Source organism: Ctenopharyngodon idella, chromosome 6 (genome assembly GCF_019924925.1).
Source record: "Ctenopharyngodon idella isolate HZGC_01 chromosome 6, HZGC01, whole genome shotgun sequence".
Lineage (NCBI taxonomy): Eukaryota > Metazoa > Chordata > Actinopteri > Cypriniformes > Xenocyprididae > Ctenopharyngodon > Ctenopharyngodon idella.
In genome coordinates, this window is record NC_067225.1 from 21,139,455 (window position 1) to 21,159,834 (window position 20,380).

Consider the following 20,380-nt stretch of genomic DNA (forward strand, 5'->3'; position numbering starts at 1 on the left):
CATTACAATAAAGGAAGAAAGACTGTAGCCTCCAAAAGCACCTACAACCACAACAACTTAACATCATCTTGGCTTGGCAATCACCACTCATATTTTTGTTGTTGTTGTTAGTTTCAGTAACTGTAAAAATTAAGTTATCCGAAAAGAATGTGAAGACTATCCAAGAGAGATTCTATCACATGGAACAAAAGAAAAACAAAGGGAGGGACAGCCAGAGAAAGAAAGGAGAAGATGAGAGTGTGTAAATGCGTCACAGCTGAGCACAGAAATGACCTCTAAATCCCTCCGAGGTGCAGGGAAATCAGCTAGTTAATTGGCCGTGACAGAATGGTCTGCACTAACACAAACACACACACACACAATCAGATGACATCACCAACAAAGCCACAGATACAGTCATATTCATTTTGGACACATTCTGATATATTATGCATGTTAATTTCAAGAAAAAGAAATGGCTTGGCTAGCCGGAAGGAATCCAGAAGGTGTCCGTTGTATTTTGGCACTGAGCCCTTTATTAAAATAATATTCTAATTTTCAGCTACTGCTACCAAATCATTTGACATATGGATGATGGATGGTGACCACTGCACATTGAGCTCATTACTCCTCGACTGTGTGTTTGAGTGAGTTAAAAGATGTAAAGTGGAAGAATGATGGAGAACCATGAGTGAACACTGCATGAAGAAGCGTCGCTGTCAATTCTCTCTGCGTGTCTGCTGTCCAGGGCGTGAAATTAGCATAATACTGCTCCATTTCCTTGTCTCTAATTAACCAGTTCGAGCTTGACTGCAAATTCCCTCAACCTCCTCCCTCGTCCAGTATTTTCATCCTTCTCTCCCTTCTTTCAACAGCAGAAATGGATAATCCTGGGAAGCGGTAATCTGTAAAATGTGGCAACAGAAAACCTCACTATCTCATCCAATATTTATGGATCTAATTCTGGAGTGCTGAACCCCCTGCTGAGTGTGTCTAGATACTAAAAGAGGCAAGGCCAGTGCTTCCCGAATAAGTCATCTTAACAGAAAGTGAGAAAGAGCCAGAGGGGAAAGAGAGTGAGGAAGAGAGATGTGTTTACAGATAAGAAGCTCATGAAGGAGGTCTCTTTCTTAGTTCAGGAGGAAATGATTCAGTCTGTCAGGTCCTGGGCAGAAGTGCGAGTGACTACAAGAGTCATCATACAACTCTACTGCAGAGAAGGGGTGGATAAGAATAATCCAGGTCACACTGCCCATAAAAAGCAAAAAAAATAAAAAATTGTAGGACCATTAAAATGTGTTATTTATTTATTAAAAAAATAAATAAAATAAAATAAAAATAATATATATATATATAGGATATTATTTTCATGACAACTATGCACATTGTGATGATCATGCTCATCAACCATGACAGATTTGGACATTCAACCTTTGAGTTTTTTTTTCTGGTCATTTTCATTATTCTAAGTGATGATTCTCTAATTACAGTAATATAGTTGTTTTTATAACAACATTAAAATAAAAAAAACAGTATTTTTTTTTAAATTAATTTAGAATAAAAGCAGTACAACAAATAATACATATAAAAATATAATTCAACTTTTACAGTAATGATTTTTGTTTTTTGCTTTACAATAATGAGAATTGGTGGAATTGACCATTCGCAAAGACCCACCCCCCTTTAGTTACTGTTGCTACGTCCGACAAGCCATGCCGCTCTCACACCACACGTTCTCACGCAGTGAAAAATACATCGCAAAGAGGACACTGATAACGTGTTGACAGACAAGACAGAGCAGGTTACTTTTGATTTGAAACAAAGTCTCAAATTTGGTCATTTTTAAAGAAATTTAAACAATAAATAACATTTTGTGGCTCTTTAATGTGTCGTGACAGATTGCTGTAGTGCCTCAGTTCAAGTGGTCATGAAGTGGCTCATCTCTTCCTACTAGTTCATTTATAGCATCAAATAAATATTAATGAACATCATAAGGAATGTTGTTTAAACCGCATTAAGATGTCAGTACACACCATTTTTTCAAGTTAAAATCCACTGATGTTAATTTACTAACTTCCCTGACTGCTTTGTTAGACAAAATGGCAGGTTCGGCGTTATGATTGGTTAGATCGCCTGTCAATCAAACCCCCGGCAAAGGGTCAATTGTCATTAAATTAATTTTACAATGCAAAAAAAAAAAAAGGAAAAAAAAATTGCAAACAGAACTTTATTATTTCTTTTGATTCTGGGTTTAAATATGACATGGACATTTTATTGACAGGCAGAGGAGTGAAGAGGCATCAATGTGAAGGGCACAAAGGCTGAATTATTTGTCTTCTACCTTAGAGGAGAGAGTTAAGAGTCTAGAGAATGAGGTGGCAGAGTCCTGTCAGATCTGAAGATTTGGCCTTTAAAAGTGAGTGAGTGAGTGAGAGCCTGAGGGCCTGGCTGACATCACACACACTCACAACGTCATGTACACTTGAAAGGCAACTTTTGATTGCTGTGAAATGGGAATCTGTAAGTGTTTGTACCTGAGACTGCGGGAGCGCGGTCGCATGGCTGGAGATCTTCTCCCGTCCTCATCCGTGATGCTCTCCGAGCTGAAGTGTTTGGTGAGGAAATGCAGCTCGTCTGCAGTTGGCTGGAAGGGCAACTGGTGCAGCTTCTCCTGAGATGAACATGATGACTGTGAGAAGCAGAGAGGGAGGGATTACAAGGACAGAAGGCATTGCATAGGCTGCCCTGACTGTCAATCAACTGCCTTTGTTGGCATAATGTTGTTGATTGTTAGTCTTAGCAAATAAATTTGTCTCAAAGCATTCAGGCCAAATGGGAAAAAATATTGAAATAAAATTTTAACTTAACTACAGTATATAGTTTTTTTTAAATAATATCATGAGAAAATGTCCAGGTTATATTTTAAGTTAAATCAAAAGAAAATAAGTTACTAAATATATTTTGCATAATGAAATTATGGAATTATGGAGCCTATTTTTAGGACCAATAATTGCATTGTGACATTATTTAACTTCTTATTACTTTAATACAAAAAAATACTATTATACATGATAATTGCTATTATATAATAATATGACATGAATCTTAATGACCCTAATAATCGGCTTTATTTTCATTATAATATAATTTATTATTTCTGGACATTTCTTAAGAGTTTTTGTACTTCACCCAATTAAAAAATGACATTTAATTCTTAATCCATTGATTTTTTTCCCCTTGTGTTTTGAGTTGAATAAAAGCTCTGCAGCCTTTAGAATAAATATTTGGCCTGAACTAGAAAATGTCTTTTTATCTTTCTGCGGAGACTTTAATGGGGCTTGAGCAGTTTGAACTGATTCCCCAATGAAAGCAACAGCCAGACTGAGTTACAGTCAATTTTCAGGGACAGAACTCTTTTGAAGTGAATGCATTGATATGAAGTCACTGGCTTTACTTCAGGCTAAGGGGAGCTGCTTTGTACCTAGAGTTTATCCCACTGTAGGGTCAATAGGATAAACCTTCCAGGCAAGTTAAGGCTTGGGATCAAATGCAATACCAAACAGTGAAGCATATATCTGGGGGCTGATACAACACGGAGGGACTACAGAAGGAACATGAGCACAAACACACACAGATACTCACCGAGACTGTTGAGCTGGGGGTGTTGGTTCCATAGCCGGAGGATGGCAGAGAGGCAAGAGACCAGCGACGACCATCAGTCCTAAAAGAGTGGATGAGGGAAAGGTGAAAATCTGGTCTTGACAAATTACTGCTGGTATTCTTGCAAGTATCAGGACCAGCAGAAATAAACAGCACTAGGAGCATTCAGACAAACAAAATAAATAAAATCACACAGTCAGAGCAGAATAAAGCACTACAGATTAAAATTTCCACTAAAACTGACATTTTAACAGTAAACAATGATGATAATTAAATTAAACTGTGCAGCTAAATAAGGCTTGCTTATGAGAGCCATAAGCATCTGTGATAATGGCTAAGCTGCCTATACAGGAACTTACTTTTATTGCAGATACACATATGAAGCCTTTTCATGCAGTAAATAGCAATTCACCCTACATGGTGGCTTTTAGCACACAACAGCAACACGTTCATATATCATTCAAGCAAATATATCATTGGTGACTGATATTAGGAATTTAGCAGACAGTAAGCATCCCTTTACTTGGACATAAGGAATTTTATATTATTTATTTGACCCCTGATTAGTAATGATTTTAATAATCATAGGTACAACTGTAGCAAATAAGACATTCAAAAAAATAAAGAAACATTCAAAAGTTTGGGGTCAGTATGACTTTAAGAAATTAATTTATTCAGCAAGGATGCATTAAATTGATCAAATGGGACACTGAAGACATTGTTTAAGAAATTCAATGTCTATTCATCAAAGAATCCTTCCATTTGAACACTGAAAAATTAATGCAATGTTGTTTTCACAATATCATTAGGCAGAACAACGGTTTAACATTGATAGGAAATATTTCTTGGGTAGTAATTCAGCATATTATAGATTTTTTTTTTTTCCTGAAAAATCACGTGACACTGAAGAATAATGAGAATAAAGAATAATGAGTAATGAGAGCTGAAAATTCAGCTTTGCCATCAAAGGAAAAAAAAAAATTTTTTTTTAATAAATTGTAATAATATTTCACAATATTACTGTTTGTTTGTTTTTTAATCTAATAAATGCAGCCTTGGTGAGCGTAAGAGACTTTCAAAAACATACCAACCCCAAACTTTTGAAAGGTAGTGTACATCCTTAATTTTGAATTATTTTGATATAAAGATATTCCACAAGAAAACATGCAGCCAAAGTTTAGCCATTTTGAATATATTATTTAAAAAAAAAAAAGGTTTAATATTTATAATATGATTTATGCCAAGAAACTTGTGGAATATTTTTGAAGACTGGATATCAGTTTTAAGCACACAGTCAAGCTGAGCGAGGTGGGATGATTAATAATTTATCCCGATACATAAATGAAGTTGTCTGAGATGTTTTTAAACACATTTGACTGTCAGCTCTAATGAAATGGAAACATGATGTTTGGTGTAAACAGTCATGCTGAAAGCAGACACAGGAAATTATGTTGTAAGGGAAGTGGGGTAATTATTACCTGTCAGCCCTGTGTCCATGGCTGTATGGAAGAGAGTACAGCATTAAAAAGAGATGCTACTGTGAGGGCATCTACATGTGTGTGTATGCACTGATCTAATGTCATCTTTTACTTTCTCATGACCTGCACCCACACTAGCAGATTCAGTTCTCATTTACGTTAAATGCGAAATTCTTATACTCCCGAACTGGATTCTTGTCTCTAAAGCTATTTGCACTATTAGTGTGCTGTACTTTGTCCATTAGGTGGCACTGTTGGTCCATGAGCGATTTGGACTGGATGACTCAATGGTCTTTGCTCTATGGCTGACATTCAAATGAATCCTTTTAATTAAGCCTGGGGTCATCAGCTCTGTGTGTTCTCTCCCAGTTGTTAAAGCATTACCATCTTTGGCTGCTCAATTACCAATTCAGATTTACTCATTAACATTCTTGGTGTCATTATTCAGAGGCGCACAGAAAGATTACGGGATATTACAAATGAATTGAAAGTGGGGTGCTTAATAACCAGCAGATGAGAGGCAAACTATGACAACAATATTTGCAAGAAGAGCAAAGAGATTACTTGCTCAATACTTGCTCAAACATTTTAAAAGAATGTAAAAAGTTTTAGTAGAACTTACTCACAGAATGTGAGATATTTTACAATTAAATGTTTTGTTCTATAAGATGCTGATAAACTGTGACTCACCTGCGAGCTGGCACAAAAGAGAAGTGCCCCGCAGTATTTGGGGAGAAATTGCGTGGACTGTCCAATGGGCTGCTTCCTGAAAAAGACCAAAAACGTGACATTCAGGGGATTATTCACAACAATCAAGTGTCAACTACCCATTATCATGCCAGACGGGTAAAACTAACTATCGAAATAAGCACAGACTTCCTACTTCAAGCTACTAGGTAAATCATAAGTAAACATAATTGCCCTACGGTTCTTACCTATTCTTTTCTGCTGATCTTTTCCCTTTTATTTTATTCATCAAAGCCCTTTTAAGACAACAAAACCCTTTAGAAGAGTGGGCTTCTCATGTAGGCCGCATTGAGACCAGAGGTACAGGGATAAAACACACTTTGATCACAGGTCTTTTCTTTTCTCCTGCACAGCTCTCTGAGAATAGATTAGTGCGTAGAAAGTGAAGCACTTACGGTGTTTAAGTGCTTTAGACAACAGGCCCTTTCCATTAAAAATGCCTCAAGTAGAGTGATATTGAATAATGGATGTTATAAAATGATTTGCAGACCGTGAGCAAAGAATCCTTTATTGATTAACTCAAGATAAAATTGATATTCAGGGGGATTTTGCTAAAACATACTCTTTATCTTTATTCCAGTGTTATTTAAATGGAAAGAAGCTGAGCTCTTTCACAGTATGGTACATTTTAGGATACATTACATAGATTAAGACATGCATGACTGCTATGACTAATGTTACTAGATCAAAAAAGTGATCTAAAAACCACTATTCCTAGTCATGTGTGAATTAAGAAGCACCGATTCAGGCATCATCAATCAATCCAGTCAATTCGAGCAACGGGGTACTCCTTTCTGGACCGTCTAGTACGGCTCGAGTCACAATCCCCCATGCATTAATCATGCATTAATGCATTCGTCAAGCGGCCTATGCCAAATCTTAAATATTAATGAGAGCATAATTCTTTGTCAGGAAATGACTGTAGGAACAGCTGCGCACAGCTGGACTGGGACACGGAGCAGTGTGGATCTGTCACGGAGATGCATTCATTTAAAGGAGAATCCCGTCATGGAGAGTGTAGGAGAAGCCATAATGGGGTGTGCTACACAGTTAAACACCTGCTTATTTTTCATCACAAAACTGTAGAGGATGAAGAGTTAGCTGAAGAGAAGCAGACATTTTCTCATACGATGCACAGCTGAGAGAAGAAAACCAATCAGCACCCTGTTGAATTACACATGCTACGATCACACCTCAGCTGAATGTGGTACGGATCAGTTTTTTGGGCGATAGTGTGAAAAATCACAATCTGACATTTTTTAACTTTCATGTGTGAAAATAAATTGCATACTGATTTTTAAAACTGCGACTTTAATATGAACACTGAGGAATTTAAGAAATGTTTTCGTCAATCTAACTCAACATCCTTCTTAACTGCATGCTTAATTTATCCTTGGTTTATTCTTAATATGAATGCATATATTGCACAATATGAAGTACTACATAGAAAGATCCAAAAATACAATTATACTATATTATATATAGATAAAATATTCTCTTCGATAAATGCTAATGAATAAATTTGTGACTGAAAGTCCAATGTTCTTCGAATGTATAATAATAATAATAATAAATTAAATTAATAAAATAATTTAATTGAATTCAATAAAATGTAGGACTAAAAATAATTAATTTATTAAAAAAATAAATATGTTTTAAAAAATACAGAGAGGAAAATTAAGAGATGGAATTTACAAAGGATGCTAGATGCTGTGGCACCAGGCTTTGCTTTTAGCCAGGTAGCAGGACACCAAAAACAGTGCTGCTACATATCCGGTTAAACATATTTTAAAAAATCTGATGTTTTGTGATCTTCATTTTATTTCACATAGTGATCAATTCTGTTCTATACAGATCAATCTAATATGCTTACAAAAACAGCAGCATCACAGTAGTAGTGAGTGCTTTCCCAGTTCTTTCAGTTCTCTTTTTGTCTTAAGTGTAATGATTCACAAAGCACTGACTGCAGTATTTAATTCTTGTGCTGCTGGTGTCATAACCTGGCAAACAGCATCCTGAAACAGACTGTAATGGGTGCAGTGTAGCAGTGCACACCCCCTGTTGATTGTGCTCAGTTGAGTTTGAAATAATTTAGCCTCCGCTGCTTTTGTTGGCAGTCACATTAAAATGCTGCTAATGGCTTTGAAGTGCTTAAAATGAAGCAGCATTTGGGTTAATGTTCCCTTTTAGATTTGTTCATTTAAATATTGCAAGCACACAACTGCAAGTGATGCCTCCGGTACTGCTTGATGCAATATGGACAAAAACAAACAATGTTTCCAGCCAAACTCATGTGATTTATATTAAGAATGAGCACTGCAAAGTATACTATCAATTTAAAAACCCTGAATCTTTATTCTATATGCTAGTGTGGTGACAAACTAAGCTACTGTTGTCTCTTTACAGTGTGCGCTGATGGTTTAATCCAGTAATTCAGTGAGAAGATGGGGTTGACAAGCAGACGCGTCAATGATTAGGACTGCAGCACAGTATTTGCCATTCTAAGAGCCCCGCTGAACAGTGTTAGCGTGATCTGTGCGCTTTATGTGCGCTCATGACCCGAGATCAGTTATAAACACACAATCAGTCATCTGCTTAATCTCTCTAAACACACGCACAGAGAGAGAGTATACCTGCTGGCTTTGACAGCTGATGTCTCCATTTCTCTTTCATGCTCAGATTTTCCACAGTGTGGAAGTGACACAAGGGATACACCCACCAGAGCAGCAGCACTTTTATCACCAAAATGTTTTATCACCAGCTTCAGCTTTATTAAAGGAAACCCCTGGTGTTAAGACTTGTATGGCTTAATATAACGTAAATTATGTCTCTTACTGAAATATGTAGTAGAAAACCCATGAAAGATCTACGTTATTTAAAAAATCCATGACATATTTGGACCGATTTGGACAATGGGCGGCGCCATTTTGTTTGCGTTCTATGTCGATGACGTCAAAAGGTTGCACTCACTGAGCTACTGACGCTGTCCTATTGCTATTTTTAACGCAACACAACTCGGAATATAATATACGATGCGACATTGTGCAGCTTTTGGTTGTAATTTTCAGTCGACGAGCCACAAGAGAAAATATGTAAGTCTTTGCTGCTTTGCTAGTGATAAGAGGAGAAAAGAATGGGAAGTTTGTGCAGAATGTGGACAAATAAAACTTTCTAAAGATCTGCGTTTTTGTTCTCTTCACTTTGGCCCTGATGCCTTTGAGGCTTATAGTATGCCACAGCTGAAAGAGCTTACATTTGCCGATGGATTTAAGTGTATACTTTAACCAAATGCCGTGCCTGTCGTGGAGACAGACGAAGATAAGCCTATAACACATCTCGATTGAGACTGACTGCCTCAAAGCTTGTGTGTGCCATGATGCACAAGATATTTGTGATCGCATAAAACAGTAGCATCTTCTCAGTATGTTTAACTGTGTGTAATGCATTCAGGTGATCAGACGATTTTAACACTTCAATCATACAACAGTAGTTTGAATAGCCTCAGAGAATGCACGTCTTCAGTGTTTTCATCCTCATTAATATTGCGCTCTGGCTCATATTGAAAAGGCTGATCGGGTTTTAAAAGGAACCCCACGGATATTAAGACATGTATGCGTTACTAGATTACCGTTGCACCCAAACATACAGATAAAAAGTATCAAATGCATCAAGGCTAAAGTGAAGAGAACAAAGACGCAGTTAGGATGTTTTATTTGTCCACATTCTACACAACTTCCCATTCTTTTCTCCTCTTATCGCTAGTAAAGCAGCAAAGACTTACATCTTTTCTCTTGTGGCTCATCGACTGTTAAATTACAACCAAAAGCTGCACAATGTGGCATCGTATATTATATTCCGAGTTGTGTTGCGCTAAAAATAGCAATAGGACAGCATAAGTAGCTTAGTGAGTGCAACCTTTTGACGTCATCGCACTGTACAGCTAAACAAAATGGCGCCGCCCATTGTTCAAATATGTCATGGATTTTTTTTAAATAACGTAGATCCTTCATGGGTTTTCTACTATATATTTCAGTAAGAGACATCATTTACGTTATATTAAGCCATACAAGTCTTAACACCAGGGGTTCCCTTTAAAGCATTACTGTGACTGTTGTAACTGCAGTGATACAAAGTGCTTTGTAAAGTATTAACCATTTCTCTTGTTTTTCTGAATGACAAATCACTGATATATTGTATTACTACTTTAGTTTTTATTAAATACTAAAACTCAAAATGAAAGACTTTAATATAATTAGTTTTATAATTATAAAACAATAAACAAAAGTATATTTACAAACAAACACTTATAAATGATGAAAACGGTTATTGTTCATAGTTACTTGATAATAACTAATGAATTAACTAATGTTGGCAAACTGATCGTAAGCATTGACTTTATAATATATTTTGTGTTTGTGGCCACTGCCATGTTGAAATACTTCAAGTTACAATTTTATTAGTGGACTGAGAGGTTCTACTGCAGCAGTCCCTGTATTTTGCACCATCCATTCTTCTTTCTGTTAATAAAATGGCCAGTGCCCAAAGCATGAAACTACCATCACTATAATTCACTGTAGACATGGTGTTTTGTGGCCTGTGTTGGATTTTAGATTTTGCACAAAGTAAATCATATCGCATTCCAGTTAAAAGCTATATCTTGGTTTCTTCTAACCACAAAATATCTTTCCTACATTATAAAAGGGTCACTATATGATTATTACTGGCAAATCCCTGATGTGTTTTCACATGGTGTTTCTTGACTAATGGCTTCTTTTGGCCACCCATAGATTCTTTCTTTATGAAATATTCTTCTTAGGAATGGTCTTTAGCATATTTTCATAGCAGTTCTTTGAAATTACAATCTAAATAATGATCCTTTAACTGTAGGGTTATAATCCACATTGAGTGCTGCCTATTATAATGATCATTCTAATGTTATTTTAATCCACAGGTAGAAATGTTCTGGCAATTGTGTACTCCTCATTTGCGATTATGTACAATGAAAATACATGCTTACACTCATCAACACCACAAATGCAGTCACCACACATACAGTTTGCAACTGAGAATCACTCATCTGTATGAAAACATAAAACGATCTTCTCCTTACATAAACACTACTTTAGTGTGTGTGTGTGTGTGTATAACACATGGATTTGATTATGCCTCATGTTTTACAGGGAAAGGTTAATAAAACAATTTTCAAACAAGAATGATGTGATTCTGACAAGATGGAAAGTTAAAATCTGCCAATCTACAAGGAGGCATCCAGAGAAATTGCATTACAAAATGTCAACTGTCAATCCATTCATAATGCCCATGAATTAGATGAGAAATCCCTGCGCCACATTAGAATTACTCCATGGCAAACTGAGATTTGATGGTTGCTATGGAGATATAATGTAATATTTTGTGAACAGCTGCCACACAGCTTTCCATTTTTATGTGACAAGATGAACAGCATGTGTATCTTACTTGTGAAGTGTGTGCAGTTTGTATGGCTCTGGTCCAGACTCTAGTAAAGTGTCTACTGTTTATGTGGCCAGCTACCTACTAAGACAGCATTCTAACAGAAAAAAACCTTGGAAATGACTGAAATGCTCTAAATAGGCATCAACACTTACAGCTAAAGTACAAATTCGCAAATTTTAGCTTTGTAAACGCGTTATCCGGCGGACTTTTGGCAACAAATAAATGGGGATATCTGGGTGCAGCTAACATGGATAAAGAGTACACAATGTTCATTTACATATACTACTGACATTGCTGGTGGAAATTTGGCAAAGATGTCCTTTAAGTTTTAAGTTAGCATATGTTGCACAAACACATAGTATACGTAAATATAGGGTGAATCAGTTCATTTCTAATAAGATTTAACCTTTGACTGATACATTTCAGTAGCAAATAAAATACATTTCTAATCAACATTTACTCTGTCCGCCATCATGGATGCTTTTCACAAAGCTCTATGCTAAGAATTCTGTGATCTGTTGAGGATGCAACTACTGCTGTCTTAGATATTAGGCAAAACGTGTTATCTTATAAGGCAGCATAATGTTTCTTCCTATTGTTTGGAACAGACTTCACATTAGGAACATAAAAGGCCTACAGCTCAAAAGGGTTTAAAACACATTTCGTCTAAGGAAGAGAGAGGCATATCTTTTACCTGGGTGTCCATGCAGTGGAGAATGGGGGCGAGGCAAAGTGGGAGAGGTGCTGGATGTCACTATCAAACTTTTTCTGTTGCTGGTCCGACAGCTGTAAAAAAGAACGAATAAAATTAAGTCTCATACACTTATGTATAATAATGACTAAATAGATTAATGGTGCCAAAGCATTCATTAAGAGGATGATTTTTAGATCAAACCAAATGTAAAAACAGACATTGTAATATATTGAGCCTAAGAGTATGCCCATTCAAAAAGATTACAGACAGCAAAGAACTGAATAGCTTCACATCTAAATGGCAGTGGTGTCAGACAATCTCTCTCTTATTCAGGTCACACAAACCTGTCTCATTTTATGAGGCTGAGAGCGCACAGAATTATCTGTTCTTTTTTCGTCTGGCGTACATGCTAAAAGCCTCCAGCTCAAGCTGACGGGGAAAAACAGCCACCTACAGCTCAGAATTCAGCTCAAATGAACCTTGAGACCTACAGCTAGGACAATACAGCCTCACGCTCCATTGCAAAGAGGAGAGATGACCGGCTGAGCTTTCAGAACCATGAGATGGAGAGCAGTGTGGTGAAAAGTAAGGGATGAGTGGTCTTTAATTCAATGTGAGCAAAATATTGACATACACTGCGAATGATCAGAAAGGCAAGCTATGACCTGTACGAGCAATCACGCCATTGCTTTTCACATCTACAGTCTGTTACACGACAAAAGAAATTGTAGTAAAACAGAGTTTTGAGTTTGAAGTCTGAATTGAATGTGATGACAAAAAGCATGTGCTTCCTGAAATAATGGCAAAACATTTTTATTAGGCTATATTCTCTAAAGTGACAACACTAAGACAAATATGAACTCATACTGTAAGAGTCACAAAAATCGGTTTAAATCAATCTGAGTAATCTTTCACTTAATAAACTTAGAGTCAGTAAGAATTGTTACAGAAGGGCAAGTCATTACTTTTAGTATTGTCCGACTTTTTGTGTAGTAAAAGTTGTGAAACGTAAATCAGTGTAATTACTGTTTGTTCATTATGAAAAGGTGCAGTTAAAGATAAACATTAACAGCACATTTGCATGTTTTGTAATATTTTTTAAATCACAATTAATAATAATTTTAATTAAAAATAAATAAAATAAAAATAAATGCCATCTAATGAGAAGATAAAAATGTTTAAAAAAATCTTTAAAAAAAAAAAAATGTTATGTTATAAGTATGTTATAATATAAGTATGTTACCAAAATAGTATATAATGACCCCAATTATTTTTGTTACACTCATTCATTTATTGTTTCATTATTCAAAGCAAACTTTTTTTTGGTGAAATATTTTACTTGCTTTTTCTAAAATGTCTTTAAAAGTCTTTAAAATAAATGCCACTTGTTTGATATTCTGTCATATAAGGTAAAAACAAATCATGTATTTTTAAGTATGCCATACTGTACAGTAAATGTCCAAAAACCCACTGGGTGTTTATGTATAAAAACAGAAATCTGCATCACACACTGCAGACTGTGAGCAATTTTACATTTTACAGTACGTTACTGCTGTTCTGTGCCTTTTCAGACCATGACAATGACATTAAAAGTGTTTGGTAATTTTCTGGATAACTGCATGAATGCATCTTAGTCCAAACAGTGTCGCAGAAAGAGTAAGTAGCACAGCAGAGACCTGAACCACTTTCACAGTGGCAGCCATCACTCAGTGTGTAATGGAGGTTCAGAAGTGAGTAGAGTCACAGCAGGAGACATGGAGAGAAAGAGAGGGGTAGGAGGAAGAAGAAAAGCGAGAAAGCAAAAGAAAAATCGATGACTCACGAGCTAACGCTGGCACATTAATACTTAAAGAAAGGCCTTTCTTCTAAAACGGATGATAAGAAAGGATTTCTTTTGGTGCTGGCTTAAAGATAAGATTTTTTTTTTTTTTTTTTTTTTTGAAGGATGTTAGGTGAAAGATCATCAGAAAAATACTGTGATCTTGTCTGCCATGTGCATGCTGACCACAGAGTGCTTAAAAATGTTTACGATCAAGAAATCTCACATCTTCTCACAGAGGGGCTATACTGCACCTATTTACTCTTTCAATAAAGATCTAACAGCAGCATGCTCTGATTGAGCAGTCTGTTCGTGTCAAAGCAAGACCAAGCAACCTGCGATATTAACGATTCTTCAATAGATTTATGCTAATATTAACAATGAAGGCTTGACCTAAAAAAACAGGGCTTCAATAAAGTAGTCTTACCTAAAAGAGCACTTACACTGACAGCAATCTGCAGCATTGAAAAGTCATACATTTTCAATGAGAACTGGTGATTTACAGAGACATGAGTGACACTGGCCGCCGGCGACAAGATCTGAGAGTCTCAATGCAAAGAAAGTTGAGAAAAATGTATCTCTATGAAAATAAAATCCATTACCATTTTTATTTTACCAATGTGCAATATATGTTTAACAATGTTCTCATGACCTATTCTGTAAGTCAATAATTACTTAAAAATATCTACATATAATTACTAAGAAAAAAATCTTATTTTTAAAGGGTCATGAAATCCACTATTTTAACAAATATATTATACATAGTTTGTGCATTACACAAATACATTTGTAATAGCTATAATTTAGTGTGGTTTGCATTTGTACTCTGCAGTTTTAATAACTTTTGAGACTTATTTTGCGGCATTTACTGTATAAAAGCCATTTGGTTGTATAAAGGAGCTCAGAAGACCGGTTACACTCACAGCATTGAAAGACTGTGTGTGTGTCGGAGACTCGGGGTCTATAGAAGACAATTTACGCCATGTAGAAACTCTTGCAAAGCGAAAACAAACACTGACTTGTGATCCATAAACGCATCTCTCAACTACTTTGTGACCTCACAGTTTGAAGCGTCTGTCATAGGAAAGCGATGCATGCTGTCGTGAATAATTAAGTGACCCGCCTTCTCATAAAATAAGGACACAGTCTCATGAATAATTATGAGACACTGATGAGTCATTGATGTACTATAATGTGAAAAATTATGCAGATTTTAAACCTGGAAGACTATTGTCTGTTATCTTGCAATATTGCAAAATGCTGAAAATTGACCAGTTTTAAAATTCAAATGTACAGATTCTTACATTGTATTTTAAAATGTGCAACACAAATATCTCTAGTTTTTTGTCTTATGTTTATAATTAACGGTACAATTAGTCTTTCACTTTTTACTATTTTTAAGCTTTCAAAAATAAAAATTGTGTCATTATTTACTTACCCTCATCCAAACCTGACAGACTTTGTGAACGCAAAAGAAGAACTATACATTTAATATTTAATACAAGATATAAATCTGCTCTTACAGGTTATTTAAATTCTTATCAGAGACACTTTCAAAAAAGGTATTTTTACTTTTACACAATGTTTTACTGTACATAAACATCCACAACCTGTCAGAGCTCTCATGAAAGTTTAATGCAGCTGAACAATGGCCAAGAAGTTAAAATTTCACATTGTTAAAATTTCACATTGTTTATAGGTGAGTGTGTGGATGAATATTGACATGAATTAGCAAAAATGAACAAAATTGAAGTGCATTTTGGCATAAATTGAGCTTGGATGTAAACTCCAGCAGGTATGCTGCTGAAAAGAGCTGCACGCTCTCATTAAAACATCATTCCATCATTCGAAAATAAAAAGGGGGAAAACATGGCAGCAAAAATCCCCATTACAATTTACATGCTAATAACGTGAGCAGCTGTGCGGGGTTCACGCGTGCAAAAAGAAAGTTATCCCTTAATTACAGTAATTGGAGAGAGAATTGCTTCCTCCTGCTTCTAAACACCAAGAAAATGTCAATTTTATTTGCGAGCAAACTTGCTTGTTTTCATTTTCGTTTGGATTAATTTGCATTTGTTTGAATTGATTAAGCTTCATTTGGACTAATTTGAGTGCAACTGGATTTGTTTTGGGCTTTTTTGAATGACATATTATGTTTGGTAGAATTTGTTTAGGTTTGAATACAATTAACTATGAACATGAAGTATATTTATGAATGTGGTGTCTCCAAGCTTGTGTCTATAGTTTTTGTGTGTTTTACTGTCTGTTTAACTACAAATGTTGTGCATTTGTTAATGCATCTTAGTGAATAGAGGCACTGCTTTTTTTAGATTTTTGTTGAGTTTACATCAGTTCAAATAAACATTTCATCTCTCTAAAAGTGGATCACCTGAACTAAGCAAAAGATAATCCACTCACATACTCACTTATCCTGGATTAGATTGTACAAAAACTCCAGTTAAAAGCCAACATATAAGAATACACACTCCTGCACACATAGCCTTGAGTATAAATCTTGAGGATGAGAGATGTTATAGTGAGGTGTTTGTGGTTGTGAGAGACTGTCAGAGCTCTTCCACTCTATCCATCTGATCTTGATTATAGAAAAACCAGATGAGACATTATAGTGGAAGGTCTTCATTCATGAGAAATGAGGCAGAGTCTCAGTAGATAACAGAAGGAAATTACACTCCCCTTCACTGCTGGGCAGGATAATGTGAACTAAACTGCCTTACTTTGCCCTGCACGCATGCAACAGAATAACACTGTGTCCAGACACAACCTGACAGTTTTCCAGCGACAACAAGTAATTTTTCTGTCCTTGCTAAAAGCGAGAAGACATGATTACAGCCACAGGGTACCGGCAGAGTTTTTAAAATAAAATTTAAGACTTCAAGACCTTTTTAAGACTTGCACATATATAATTAATACATATGTCCATGCAGAACAAATCAACTTACAAACCTAAAAAAAAGAAAGAAAGAAAGAAAGAAAGAAATAAAGAAAGAAATGCTTAATGCGGGATTTTATAAATAAGCCTGAAATATGCATTCTTACAACCATCTACAACATGTAACAATGTAAACACCATAACACTGTCATAATTCATCAACAGTAAATCCTAAGCAATCCCTTTGCATATATTCTTGGTATTCATTATTTGTGAACTGTTTTGAAACCGCAAGCCTGTAGAATGTGAAACAGCACCGCATGTTGACTTTGAACATGTAGCGCGTACATTTACTATTTAATTCACTCACAGCATTTTGAAGTTTAATATTCACATTAGACTGTATCACGATTTCTGTTTCTCCATTCCCAAACTTAAGACCTCCTAATATATTAATTTAAGATATTTAAGACCTTTTATGACCTGAAATTTGATAAAACTGAAGACATTAAGACTTTTTGAGGATAAACAGGGACCCTGCAGTCAATCAAAATCTATTTGGTGATAAAGTTATGTGATGCAAAATTTTTGGACAAATGAGATTTCACTGGGTGGAACAGAAATCAATGACTTACAAAAATTTCATGTAGGATAGATAGGAGACAAACTTGGATTTTACATATGGCATTTGTCACTATCAAAATTGCGACTGCTATTTCACATCTGCACATAAAATCATTGAAGATTATGACTGAAATTCCCTGTGATATGACAGATTTTAAAGCCATATGTGCTTCTAATACCATTAAAAAAAAAAAAATCTAAATACACCTAAGTATGTATACAGATGGATATGCATCAACAGATGGCGAGTAACACACTTAGATATGCAGAAACAAAATAAATATACCATAAATATAAAATATAAATTTCAAACATTATTAAAGACAAGTAAACAGTCTGTAATAAAATAAAATAAAATAGATTAGGTAGATTAGGTACAGAAATTGAATAAAGTCATCAAATAAAAAATAACACTGCATAGTCTTCACTGTATAAATTAAATATAGATGAATCCTTACAAAAGTTATTCAGTTATTCATCCTTTCAGATGCAGCTTTCTAGATGTGCGCTTTGAATGTGTGCACGCTCAAAACTTCTCACACAGGGTGCGAGTACCAAACTGAGTTCTCTTTGCATTTTTTTTTGCGTTTTAATGTTTAAATTGGCAAGGTTTAAAAACACGTGCAAATGATAAACTTTCATGACAATGCAGCACTGGCCTGATCAGGACAGTGACAGTCCTGTCAACTCTTGGCCACCGGGCAGTCCTTATAGGTCTATTTCACACTTCCGGGTTTTTGGCTTCCGGAATGATCCACGTGGGGTAAACGTTTTTCCGGTTACAGTGATAGATAGCTGAGCCTCGATCAGAACCAGCTCGGGAATCAAAGTCGTTTTACGAATTAAATGTCATGAAAATGTTTGAACGGTCTTGGCGAATTATTGGTGAGACTACAGAGCTCTCATTAAGAGCTAAATTTAATAAATAATTCAAAGTGATGGCAGTTAAACTGGTTATATTCTTTGTGTCTGTTTGGCGCGGCTGTGCATTATCGCGCTCCATGTGCTGTAAAAACAGTGCCTGCGTCTCAACGTGCATACTATCTATCCTAAATAGTAGTCTATGTGACATTAGTAATATTCAGTACTATTTAGGGTGGATAGTATGCACATTGGGATGTATAGAGTGTTTTTCCCGACGTGCTGGGGAAATGATCAGCTGGCAGCTCCCTTATCACGCAAGCCTGATCCTCTGATTCATGAAACAGGACCGCTCGCACCCTGGATATTTCTGGATATATATAAACACTTCAGTCATCTCTCACTCATATTTTCCTGTTGTCATCATCTTAAAAAGTGTGTATTATGCACAGTATTATTGTGCTGTTGCAACATTAATGCAACGACTGATAGTTGTGTACAGTGTGGTGTTTGAAATGAATTATGTCTTAGTTTAATCATTTTAATTGATCAGGATTAGTTATAACATATGCTTGAATGTGGGATGTAATGCCATATGAGATTTATACATGCTATATATTTTTAAAACGTATTAAACTCACGACAATATTATGTATCTCACGACTTTATATCCCCTATTGAAGTATATATTGGGAGTTAATTTTTTTTTAATGAATAAATTATATAAATAATGTTCGTCGTACGTGATACGATCGGGGGAGCTGCTGAAAGAGTAGCTGCGTAGCCTATACTGTATGACAGCTGGTAAAATAAATCCACCTGCCGGTAAATTCGAGCAACGGTCTGAGTGGCCGTATAAGCTACAAACAAAATAATTTCTTTGTAGATTATACAACAGCAACTTGGAAAACAGACAAAACAGAAAAGGTAAGAAGCGATATTTGAGAAAAGAGCATATCAATCTAATAGCCGTAGACCCATAGCGGAACTAACTTTACCCCGCGTCACGTGATTTCCGATTCTTGTGAAAAAGGCCTATTGTCGAGCCCTGAATCTCACGTTGACTGCACGTGTGTGAGAGAAAGTGACAGAGGGCGCTCTCAGCCAAGTGATGGGTGCGTAAAGCTCAGCAGACAATAAAATTATATTTGTGATAAACTTATTTTTTGCATACAACTCAATCGCAGGTGAGTGAAATAGTACAATTTACTAGCCATTGGCTAATTAAGGATATTTTTGTCACCTAGTGTGAAATTTGGTTGCATATGCGAGTGATTTATATATATACACATACACACAAAAAAAGTAGTTAAAATTTTATAGAAATATAATTTCTGCTGTTTAGCATATCAAAGAATTATCCACCTCATAGACTGAGGAAACAGTGGTTTTCGGTCTAGGACTCATGCTGCCAAATGCCATGAGCTGAACGGTGTAATTGCCATGAGCAGATGCAACGAGCCAATTAATACTGAACACTGCAATTATTAGCAAGCACCTGCTAACCTAGCACTCCACCCCACTCAACATTGTGGACAGGTTGAGAGGAGGAATTATAAAATAAACAAATGCATTGAATCTTTTATAACATGCTTGACCCTGTTTGAGGTTTGACAAGCATAATATAATGGAAACAATGGGAATAGTAATTTCAAGAGACGCAAACTGGTCAGACAGAACCAATGCTGGCCAGAAAGCCAATTACTACACTGATCGTTTCTGCCTTGAGTTTCCTTCCTGTAATCAAGGTACTATCAATATTGTGCACAGTCATTTTCGTTTTAAATTAGACTAATTTTCTTCTGGAAAGATGGGAATATGGTGGCCCCAAAGCTGCCACACTTATACTTATTACGTTGCCTGTAGCTTTTCCTATGTGGGTAATTAAAATGCATACAACCATCAACCACTGTCTGAAATACAATGAATCAATGACTGAGACCTGCTCAGATGTGTCTATGAAGGCTTTCCACAGACTAAGTGGCTATATTCAATGCAGAAAATGATGAAAAAGAGAGAAATCAATCGTGCATTCTATATCATCAAGGAAGAGGACAATTTAACAGTCTGAACAATCTGAAATTGGTTCTGCTGAATGTTTCATGAGGTTCAAAGACTTGTCAGGTGGAGTGATTATAATGAGAATGCTGAAGGGA

General features: G+C 35.9%; 1 protein-coding gene across 7 annotated transcripts in view; it reads right to left on the reverse strand.

Moving 5' to 3' along the window:
* Window positions 1-20,380, reverse strand: part of mast2 (microtubule associated serine/threonine kinase 2) — a 127,717-nt gene that overhangs the window by 19,870 nt on the left and 87,467 nt on the right. For 4 of the 7 annotated variants that reach the window (XM_051896538.1, XM_051896543.1, XM_051896544.1 and 1 more), the window contains 5 exons: window positions 12,031-12,122; window positions 5,808-5,883; window positions 5,118-5,138; window positions 3,622-3,700; window positions 2,514-2,668 (listed from right to left, as the gene is read on the reverse strand). In XM_051896538.1, the coding sequence (XP_051752498.1) occupies window positions 2,514-2,668; window positions 3,622-3,700; window positions 5,118-5,138; window positions 5,808-5,883; window positions 12,031-12,122 (423 nt within the window). The remainder of the gene's footprint in view (window positions 1-2,513; window positions 2,669-3,621; window positions 3,701-5,117; window positions 5,139-5,807; window positions 5,884-12,030; window positions 12,123-20,380) is intronic. The other 3 variants (XM_051896539.1, XM_051896541.1, XM_051896540.1) reach the window with 3 other exon arrangements.